This window comes from Spinacia oleracea, chromosome 4 (genome assembly GCF_020520425.1).
Source record: "Spinacia oleracea cultivar Varoflay chromosome 4, BTI_SOV_V1, whole genome shotgun sequence".
NCBI classification, from domain to species: Eukaryota; Viridiplantae; Streptophyta; class Magnoliopsida; order Caryophyllales; family Amaranthaceae; genus Spinacia; species Spinacia oleracea.
The window spans coordinates 26,340,820-26,352,377 of NC_079490.1; the positions used below are offsets into that span (position 1 = coordinate 26,340,820).

General features: G+C 37.0%; 1 protein-coding gene across 3 annotated transcripts; it reads left to right on the forward strand.

Moving 5' to 3' along the window:
* Nucleotides 1-884: 884 nt before the first annotated feature.
* On the forward strand, nucleotides 885-11,346 carry LOC110780873 (kinesin-like protein KIN-1). 3 transcript variants are annotated; one of them, XM_056842870.1, is made up of 17 exons: nucleotides 885-1,017; nucleotides 1,203-1,328; nucleotides 1,458-1,560; nucleotides 2,053-2,096; nucleotides 2,856-2,885; nucleotides 2,963-3,085; nucleotides 3,181-3,206; nucleotides 3,350-3,431; nucleotides 3,830-3,871; nucleotides 3,951-3,984; nucleotides 4,089-4,164; nucleotides 4,233-4,452; nucleotides 4,531-4,622; nucleotides 5,131-5,242; nucleotides 5,357-5,536; nucleotides 10,617-10,720; nucleotides 11,111-11,346. In XM_056842870.1, exons 2-17 carry the CDS (start codon nucleotides 1,215-1,217, stop codon nucleotides 11,118-11,120), a joined length of 1,392 nt encoding a protein of 463 aa, XP_056698848.1. In that variant the 5' UTR covers nucleotides 885-1,017; nucleotides 1,203-1,214; the 3' UTR covers nucleotides 11,121-11,346. The 3 variants fall into 3 exon arrangements, with proteins under 3 accessions (XP_056698848.1, XP_056698847.1, XP_021840867.2); XM_056842869.1 differs by having other exon boundaries at nucleotides 928-1,328; XM_021985175.2 differs by having other exon boundaries at nucleotides 934-1,328; nucleotides 10,620-10,720.
* The last annotated feature ends 212 nt before the right edge of the window (nucleotides 11,347-11,558 follow it).

Genomic DNA, 11,558 nt, shown 5'->3' on the forward strand with positions numbered 1-11,558 from the left:
TTCTTCAAAACTCTAATTTTATAGGGGCTACCACCAGCAATTAGGTTGATGGTAAGTCCTCTTTTCTTGTTTTTTCTAGCTTTTGATTTAATGTTTGGAATAAGAATTCATTCTCTCTATTGAAGAGTTTCTTTATCTATTTATTAAGTTTTATCTACCAATTTATTGGGTTTTATCTCTCTTCTTGAGAGAGTATGGAGCGATGACTTTAATTTCGCTGGAAAAATTAATTTATTAATGAAGATTTGTGCATGCGGTGTTACAACAGATGTCAGTTCTATGTCTACAATCAATTGAATTTAATTTAATTCTATCTCAAAACTACATCACATAAAAAAAAACCTTCGTTGAAGGCTGCATCAAACAGCAATGTGAAAGAGGGTATTCATCATTGTAAAATCTCATCCATAACAATCATTAGAATTTTGTTTAATCCAAATTGTTTTTTATTTGTTAGTTTTAATTCTATTGTAAATGTCGTATGACTATTTTATTAATGAACTAATTTTACCTTCAAAAAATAAAGTTACCAAAGTGAACTTCTCTTTTATTTTTAATAAAACTATGTGTAAAACATGTATTTTATTTTTAATAAAACTTTGTGTAAAACATGTATAAAATTATATAAACTTTTAATTTTTTCATGATTTTGATTCCGTTAGAATATTTTGCATCGTAGATTAAAATGCATAATTTTAATCCCTTTTCAAACAAAAATGATAACATTAAAATAATACTTTTAGAAGAGTAAAAAGGTATATGTGGATCCAGATTCTACACGCGGATCCGTTGGATCTGACGAATTTGGATATAAATCCAAAAATTTGAACTTGCAAGCCCAAATCTGAATCCATATATGAAAAATAGATCTGAATCAAGATTCAGTAGGATCCGGTCCAAATCCCATCGGTTGTCGATTTGTCTGTCCCTAGGACTGAGTAACCACATAGAAGTCCACAATCCCCACAAATCAAATCCACGACGAGACCGTCTCAAATTTCCCGCCAACTCTACACAGTTTAGCATCCCTTTTCCTTCAACATTTCCATTCAAATTCTCTTCCTTCTTTCTTCAGCCATTTCAATCTCCAGTCAAATCGTTTGATTAATTCTTCGTTTAATTACATAGACAACAATCGTCAAATTTCAGGCCGAATTGTTTGTTATCGTTTGTAGTTCTCATCCTCAAGTTTCGTCTCGTAGGTGAAATCGAAGATGTCGAAGGTCACAGTTTGCGCTCGATTCCGACCTTTAAGTTCCAGCGAGATCAGAGATCACGGCAGTTGCGTCAGTATTCATCGCATCGATGACGAATCATTCAATTTCAAGGTTCTTTTTCGATTTTTTCCAGAAGCTTTAGAGAATGTTGCTGATTTTAAATAATTTTGATTTTTTCTTGTGAATACGTTGATTAATGATTTTCTGCTGTTTTATGATGTATTTTACTTTGATTTGAAGGATGAGAAAGACGGAGATCTAAGTTTCAGCTTCGACAAAGTGTTCTATGAGGATTCTGCTCAAGCTAGTGTCTATGAAGTTTTAGCCTTGCCGATTGTTCAAGGTAAACATTAATCTTGTGAATTTTAAGTATGAATGAAGTTTAGGTTTAATTGAAGGATGATTAAGAAGGAAAATTACTTCCTAGGGCAAGAAATTTGTATATAATTGACAATCTGAACCAGAAAATGAACCAATTTCCATTTAGGAGAAAGATAATTTTGACTTGTGTACTGTGGTCATAAAAATGATGTTGAAATGTAAATTTACAGAATCACAGAAATTTTGGAAACTGTCATATTGTGATCGACTTTTAGTTGTTGCTGGATGTTGGACTTGTATGGAAATTAATGAAGTTTTTGTTGTCGTCTTTAACTCCTCAGTAAAATCTAATCCTCGGTTATTGTTTATGATATTTGTTCTTTTTTCTGGATCATGCATATGTTATTTCTCTTGTTTCCTTAATTGCTTGAGTAGTTGAGTGTGAATAGAGAAAAGGTTAAAATTCTGCTAATCAGATTTAAATGTTGTTTCCAAATGCTATGCAACATCACAGATGCGGTTAGTGGACTTAATGGTACAATCCTCTCTTATGGCCAGGTAATCTTCTCTTGCTTGGCTTAGGTTTTTTATTTAAGCTTGGTCTCTTTGGCTGCTTTTCTCTCATCGCTGCACCTTAATAAACAGTTTACAGTATTGGAAATGTAAATGGCAAATCTCTGAATAAGTAAACATTTTTGTTGAACTTGTGTTTATTTGTCGAATGGCTTTGCAAATCATGAATACAGGGGAAAAATAAGAAGTAAAAATGCACATCTGGAATTCTGGATTACTACTTTAGTAGGAACAAATACCATGTGATTCTTACTTTCTTTCGTCTCTATGTATGATCGAATAACTAGTCTTTGTTTTTGTACCAAAGCAGAACAGTTTTGGTTTAATTATATGAGATAGGTTTCCATTGTCACAGTTCTGTTAAGGACCTTTTGTCAGCAAGACCCTAAGGGCTTTGATTTTTGTAAAACTTGTGATCTGAACTCTGTTGCTTGACTAGGTGAATGCACGTGTTGTTTTCTTATTTGACCAGAAGAGCTTTGAAATTATCTCTCTTGTAAACTCTAATGCAACTCTAATGGTTTAGGCCAATTTTAATCTAACCAACACAACAAACTAGAAGTTGGAACTTGGAAGCACATTAGCATCGGCGCTTATCATCTACACTCTAAAAGTCGGAAGCACATTAGCATCGGCACTCTAAAAGTCTTTATTTTAGCACTTCTAAGACGGCTCTTCATCGGCGCTTATCATCTACTTTCAAGCTCTAACCAAGTTAAACTACTTTTGTTTATTTGGTCACAGACTGGAGCTGGAAAAACTTTTAGCATGGAGGTGAAAAGATTTTTCAAAGTGGTGCTGGTATATGGTGATAAAACTGTCAAGATTTTACTAATGAATCTTCACACCAGGGACCTGGCATCATCAAGTGTGATGCTGAAAGGAAAGGTCTGATCCCAAGAGTTATAGAAGGACTCTTTGAGATGATCAATGCTTCACAGGGAGAAGCTGTATATTCAGTTAAATTGGCAATGGTATTAATTCTTAATTTGCTCGTGTAATTGGGTTTTATCTGATTAAAGGTTTCCTTGTGCTGCTCATGGGGCTTACTCATCCCAAACTGCTGCAGGTTGAGATCTATATGGAAAAAGTGAGGTTGGTACTAGTTGACAGTCAGCTTATCCAGTGAAACAAAAGTGACTTTTTTCCTAATGGGCGCAGTTGACAGATTATTATGCATTGATTTATCCAACTCTTGATCAAGATTTTTGAGCAATAGGCATGATCCTTATTTGCAGGGACCTGTTTGATTTATCCAAGGATAACATACAGATTAAGGAGAGCAAATCTCAAGGAATTCTACTGTCTGGAGTTACTGAGGCAAGTATACTTTTCTAGGACTTTACCCTGCCTAAACTACTAACATGAACTTTTTCAACTGTAGACATTAGTTGTTTCGGAGTCCTTTTCCAATTAATGGGAAGCTCATGTCTTACTGATATAAAATAACCGTAACTTTTTACAAAAACAATTATTGTGTAAGTCAGTAATTATAATGGCTAGCATCTGCTAGGCTAGAAGACTTTGCTGATATCATAAATGTTTCAAGTTTAACTTGTGCAAATTATGTTAAGGCCTTTCTTTAGTTCAACATAACAAAGTGCACTTCACAACGAAAATTCTGCTGAACTTGGGAGCGCAGTTATAGCATTTTCTCTTCGGCTTATTTATCATTTTTGGCATCTCATATCAGTCATAATTGACTTCGACAATTTCAGATCCCACTGCTGGAAGCTTCCGAAGCAATGCAAATCCTATCTGTAAGTTGAGAATATCCACATATGTTTCTTAGTTCAATTCATGCCTTAGCTTCTGACTATACGGGGTCTTGGAATGCAGAATGGAATTCTGAATAGAGCAGTTGGAGAAACTCGTGAGCATCTTTTCTCCATGTCTATCAAATCTTTGACATCCAATATATCAGTGCATACAAAAACAGAAAATTTTGATGGTTTTTTTTTTCAATTTTGGTATAAGAGATGAATGCTTCTAGTAGCAGAAGCCATTGTGTCTATATATTCACGGTTCAGCAAGAGTTTTCCGCCGATAAGAGGTACGTGTTTATTCACATCGTCTAACTTTGATATTTGTACAGATAGCAGATCTGAAAATTGTTTACAGGACAAAAACGGGTAAACTAATTCTCGTGGACTTGGCTGGCTCTGAGAAAGTGGGAAAAACTGGAGCGGAAGGGAAACTTCTGGAAGAGGCGAAGACTATTAACAAGTCCCTTTCTTCCCTGGGAAATGTTGTAAATGCATTAACATGTACCCCACAGAGCAAGTTGACCCACATCCCTTATCGTGATTCTAAGCTCACTCGAATACTACAAGATGCACTGGTTAGATTTTCTTCCTCTGCTCTGTTGCAAGATTGATCAAATCCTCTATTTCTTGAAATTCTAAATTTCATCTTTCAGGGAGGTAACTGCAGAATGGCTTTGCTGTGTTGTTGTTCCCCAAGTCTTTTTAATGCGTCAGAGACTCTATCCACCCTTCGCTTTGGTGCAAGGTTTCTTATTCAAACTCAAATAATTGCTACTCATTATGTATAAAGTCTCAAGTCTAACTAATTGTTTTATTTTGTTCATTTGTTTGATAACGAAAGAATTAACCTGATAACATCAAAATTAGTGAGGAGAGCTCAGTCCATTAAAATCTCTATTGCAGTGCTTGAAAGCATGGTTTTTCCTAATGATGCCCTATGAAAATGATGAGTGAGGCCCTTTCTTGGGGATAACTTGAATTCATTTGGGTAATTGCCAGAACATCATTGAAAGTCACATATTTTCCTTATCCCAGGATCAGCTCATCTGGTTGTCATTGTCTCAGTTAGTAACAATTGTTCTCTTTTGTCTCTTCACTTTCTTGGATGTTTGTATGGTAGAGATAGAAATCATAGAAAATTTACCTTATATACTTTAAGCCTGCTGCATTCTCTTTGAAGTGCTGTCATCACAAGTTCTCTAAATACATTTTCTGATAATGACGGGTGGCCTTTTGTCTTCCTAATGGATCAGGGCGCAACATATAAAAGCGACACCATGTGTTATCCCATCTGAAGATAAAAACAGCAAAACACAAGAATGTACTGCTCAAAAAGATGTGGCGTGCGAAATAATTTTGGACAAGGTAAGCTTTACTCAATTGTTTGTTTAATTTTTTTGTATATGCTCAACTTTTTTAGTTTCTTCCCTCAGAGAAAAAACCTATGTTTTGCTCAGGAATGTTTGTTATTTGTTGTAGCTGAAAGACAAAATGGGAACTGAGGCTGTGGAGATGCTAAGAGAGCTGCTAATACTACATGGGATTATGTACCACCCGAGTCCAATGGAAGACTTGATGTCGGAATATGAAGATATCACGTCAAAAGTTATCTCGTCCCTGCAGGAAAAAGTAGTACAGCTGGATTACGCAATGGAGGAGGTAAACACAATCTTATAATTCGCTACTAGTTATGCATTACGTTGTGTGATCTCTTTCACTCTTTGTTTCCTTTGTTTTTAAGAGGGATAAATGCATGACCTGGACAATTTGCTTATATTCAGAAATGCTAACAAACTGTACTAGATAGTGAGGGAAAAAAAAAAGAAAAAAAAAGAACAAGGTAACAGAAGTGCATCTCCATACTCTCCAAACTTGCACAATCTTAACGCGACCTTGAAATTGTTTCTTCCCAACAAGTTCCTAATTCAGGCACTTTGCCTACAACTACTTCCATTACTTCCTCTTCAGACTTCATAGACAGTTGCAGGCAAATTACATTTTTTGACTCTGATATTGAAAAAGTTCCTTTTTTGCATGTTGGCAAACTACTTCTAAACATGTTAGGCTTCATATTCTTACTTGAATACCAATCCAGTTCAAGATACTGCTAAAAGTTGAGGGACCTTTCCTGATTAATATGTCAATTAATTAGCATACCCTGTGTATAAGATAATGCAGTGATGAGGTCTCCTGATATAATCCTGAATTCCTGAACCAACTTGTGCCATCAAACCTTATCCCCCTTTCTGAGAAGACCTCAAAATATTCACCTGTAAATCAGTCTAAATAATGCCGTGATCTCGAATATGAATGAATGATCTTTCTTCACAACCAAGAGAAACTAGTGTTTAGTATCACCAGCACAACAGCAAGTAGTGAACTGTACATTCCAGATACATATAGAAACATTTTAAATCCAATTAATACAAGATGTATCTTTGTTCATCTCCACTTACCTTCCCACTCTTCCTGGAGAGCAATTCTTTGACACCATCAGACAAGAGTACTTCTAAACTCGAAGCAGTTGGCCGCATATTTCAACTTAATATTTAAAATCTCCATATAAAACTATAAGGTAAAAATAAAACCTTTTATTTTTTTTTGACAAAGGCTACAATGAACAAAGAAGCTAAACTAAATAGAAACTCCTGATTTTCTGCAGAACTGAGCAAGGTTATGCGCTTGTAGAACGTCTCCTCTGTCGACCTTAATGATTGTGCAGTTCTGAAACAAACCCCCAATTCTTCGAGTTTCCATCAAAGTCCACGGAATAGGAATATTCGGGGTGTTATTCGTTCGTAAGGCTATGACCAAGACCGAAGAATCAGTATCAATTCTTACGTTCATGATATTATTATGATTAGACCATTGAAGAGCTTGAAGACACGCCTTTGCTTCCGTGTGTAGAGCCGAGCTTGCCTTGCCATAATCTCCTCCTTTTTTTCCGCATTGACCAATGTTCCCTTGAGTACAAAATCACCCCCAACCACCATTCTTATTGCTCTTGTCCCACGACCCATCTACCTACAAAACCAGGTTAGTACAAAAACTTTTTTGTTGCCCAAGGTGAGTAAATTGAAATCCTGGAGGTTCCGTAGGCCTGGAGATAACCACATTTTCCTCCCTGTTAGAGAAGATCCATTGTTCCTCCATACTCAATTTCACTCGATCCATTATAGATCTTTACATGCCCACCTGAATCTTTGAACACCCTATCCTTTCTTGTCGTCCAAATACTCCACAACATTGCTATAAAGAAAGTCACACGCTGACTTCCCCATCCATCCTCGCTATGAAAAAGAAGGATATAGCTTCTTATCCATTTTCTTAACGAATACGATTCATTCTTTCTAGAATCCATCCCTAGAGAAAAGCATCTCCATGAAAGGACTGCCACTGAACAAAATCTAAAGAGGTGAGAGGTGTTTTCACACCCACCACCACAATAACCACAACTAACATCACCTTACATTCCTCTCTTTCTAAGATTATCTTTTTATAGAGTATAAAACTAATTTTGGGTTAAAATGGTGGGCCCATTTTAACACCCCAACAATTGGTATTGTTAATATACAAGCTGTTCAACTAAATCATAGGCTAGAATCTAGGAATATCTTTGACAAAATATTATAACGTATACTAACCTTAACTACCAAATCATTGACTAAAATAATTTACATTTATTTACATAGTCTATTACACCCCCGCAGTCGAAACGGGAGGTGGACGAACGGTGAGACTGTCCCGAAAATCATCAAAAAGTATGCGCGGAAGACCTTTGGTGAAGATATTTGCAATTTGATAACGGGACGGAACATATAGAACACGGACTTCGCCTCGTTGCACTTTTTCGCGGACAAAGTGAATATCCATCTCAACATGTTTGGTACGCTGATGTTGTACCGGGTTTCCAGATAAATATATGGCACTTACATTATCGCAATACACCAATGTTGCTCTAGTAAATAGGACATTTGAGCTCAAGCAATAAATTTCGAATCCAGCAAGATTCGGAAACCACATTTGCCTCCCCACGATATTCTGCATCGGCACTAGACTTGGATAATGTGGGTTGACGTTTGGACGACCAAGAAATTAAATTATCACCAAAAAATACACAATAGCCAGAAGTAGATCGTCGAGTGTCCGGGCAACAGCCCCAATCGGCATCTGTGTAAGATAAAATTGATTGTAGAGATGATTTATGCAAATGCGTACCGTAATCAATTGTGCCACGAATGTAGCGAAGTATGCGTTTTAATGCATTCATATGCTCGACCTTTGGATCATGCATGAACAAGCAAATTTGTTGAACTGCGTAGGATATGTCTGGTCTAGTGAAGGTCAAGTATTGCAAAGCCCCAGCAAGTTGACGATATTTTGTGGGATCGTCAAACGGGGCACCCAAATTGGTGCTCAATTTACCTTTGGTGTCGACTGGAGTTGGGCATGGCTTACAATGGGACATGTCTGCCCGATCAAGAACTTCCTCTGCATAAGACTTTTGACACATAAAGATTCCATTTTTGGTTCGAGTGACGGCAATGCCCAAGAAGTAGCTTAACGGGCCCAAATCTTTCATGGCAAATTCCGTAGCTAGCTTGGACATAATGGAGCGTCGAAGAGTATCTGAGGAAGCAGTGAGTATGATATCATCCACATACAATAAAATATAAGCAATGTCACAACCATGGGCAAAAATGAATAGAGAGTTGTCAGAAGTACTGTGAGAAAAACCAATAGATGCAACATATTCAACAAAACGTTGATACCAAGCTCGGGGTGCCTGTTTCAAACCATAAAGAGATTTATGAAGTAAACAAACATAATCAGGATGAGCCGGATCACGGAATCCAAGAGGTTGATGCATGTAAACTGTCTCATTCAAATTGCCATGTAGAAATGCATTCTTGACATCCAATTGATGAATGGACCATGACTTTGCAAGAGCAATACTCAATACCACCCTTATAGAGGCCGGTTTGACAACCGGACTGAAAGTCTCATCACAATCAATGCCTTCTCGCTGAGACCTGCCATCACCTACAAGACGGGCTTTATGCCTCTCAAAAGAACCATCAGATTTCTTTTTATGCCTAAAAATCCACAATGACCGAATAATGTTAGCATTAGACGGACGTGGGACCAATTCCCAAGTCTTATTTTCAATTAGAGCATTGTATTCATCTTGCATAGCATTTTTCCAATTCGGGTCATTAAGTGCACCAACTGGATTACGGGGAATTGGAGAGATGGAGGGACCGGTGGCATTAAGAGCATATTTGAGGTTCGGTTTGAATATTCCACGCTGACATCGGGTGGTCATGCGTGGAAGTGGAGGTGGGCCTGGCGTCATTGGGCTGGTCGGGACTGGGCCTGACCTTAGGTGAGGTGGGCGGTATAAGGGCGATAGAGTATAAAACTAATTTTGGGGCTTCAACCATCAGGTTAAGCTTTTGGTTGAGTTGGTCCTTTGACATGGTATCGGAGCCAGCGTGACGCAAAGGTCACGGGTTCGAATCTCATCCACCCCTCCTTTCTAAGTGGAATATTTCGCGCTGGGTCTGAGGAGGCCTATGCTGCATCCACACTTCAAGCCCAAAGGGCTTTCATGTGAGGGGGCGTGATAGAGTATAAAACTAATTTTGGGGCTTCAACCATCAGCTTAAGTTTTTGGTTGAGTTGGTCCTTTGACATCTTTCACCGCAAATCCGCAATACCATCATAAAAGAGCTTCCACAAGAACACTTTCCATTTTGGTAAGATTTTAAACTTCCACATCAAGCGAATAAACAGAAATTATAACCTGATCAATCTGTCTTCGATCCGTAGCTAAGGAATTCTGCAAGAAATTATAACCTGATCGAACTGTGAACTTCCCCGATTTAGAACCTTTCCAATAAACAAAATCTTCAGCCTCATTGCTTGGAATTTCCATTGCTAAAATATTATTATCATCTTTCCATTCAAACCTTTCCCTGACCAAATTTGTTCTCCAATCCTTAGAAGAATGACAAATGAAATCTGCTACCGTCCATTTTGCTGAAGCTAGAATCTGTTCTGGAATTCTACCCTCAACCCATGCCATACTACTACTTAAAATATTACTTCCTTTCCATTCCCAATCTTCCAAGCCATTCCTTTTATAAATTTTACCCCTGCCTCCCACAGACCTCTCCTGATAATCCGATATCAATGCCTTTTTAAATAAAACTTGTTTCTGCAAAAGCTCTTAGGCACTCCCTTTATATTAATCACATAGGAAGGAGGTGTGAAACATTCAGATGAAAAATATGGTAGGGGACCTGCACCTTTAAACTTTTTTGAAGTATGCTTGCGATAAATGCCTAGTTTAGTGATGGAACTATAGTGCACCTTCTTCATATCAAATTTCATTATTATTCTAGGTGACCTGTTTTTTGTGGATAAGAAAGCTTAAGAGTTTATAGTGCTAAGCTTAACAGGAGTAGTTAGGATGACATGCATGAAAGTGAACACTGCAGATGCTCACATGTCGTATTGCCGTTGCCACCTCTAATATATCATATATTATATATGTATATTTATTTTTTAATGTGTAACATTATTAGAATTGCAAATCAGATAAAAAGTAAATACTAGCTCTTTAAGTCAGCTGGCTTTTCATCTTATCAACATGTAAATGATGTAATCCCATTTATTTTCACTAAACGTTTTCTTAATTGTTTTTTGCACCTCTTTTGACGGGCAATGAACCTAGCAGCTGGTGAAGCGGAACCAAGTTCTCAAGGCCAAGCTTGCAGCTGCAGAAAATAGAAGCTTTTGGAACAATATGTCAGATGCCCTCAGCTTCTTCAGTTTCAGGTGATCTGCCCATATTTTGTCACCTGGACAGGTGTGTTTAGCTGCTGATGATTTTCCTTTTAAATTCGATGAAAACAAAACTAAATGATTTAGAAGTATCTTGTGTACATGTGCTTCAATTCCCAATAGAGAGCTGTCATCAAAATGTAAATGAACTTCAGAATTAAATATGCTTAATGAAGATTATACAATTTTGTTTTTGCTAAAATTATTCACGAATCATCTGAAGAACATCGTATATCGAGGTTAATGCTTTCTTAAACCAATCGGCTCAACAGGGCAGCAAGTTCATTTAGCTGCACGTCTATAATCTTTAAGATATCTTATGAATACTTCCCCTACAATTTAAATTACATCCATCTGATGTACATATATTTTCACCTGATCCAGGACAAATTGACAATGGACATATTTTCACGACCGAAGCCAGTGAAAGCGGAAACAAGAAAATGGAATGCTTTGGAACTCAAGAGTCAACTTACATATATAATAAATACATGTTGTCTAAGTCTTTAATGTTAGAAGCTTTCCGAGCTTATATTTGTGTGAAGTGAAAGAATGCTAAATCTTGAGGTTTGTTACTCTTATTGCTAACCGTAGAAGATAATTATAACCAGTTTGCTTCATAGAAAATTGGAAGGTTTAGTTTTTGCCCCACCTTCAGCAATATCTGACTCCACTTTATAAACTAAAATGCCCCTTTAAGCAATAGATAAACTACGTACAAAACCACTTGATTGGATTCATTGGACTTATTGGGAGTTCAAATGATAGTGCTTCTTTCGTTATCCTTATTGTTGTGACTTCTTTTATGGGAAATTGTGAGGATACCTCACTC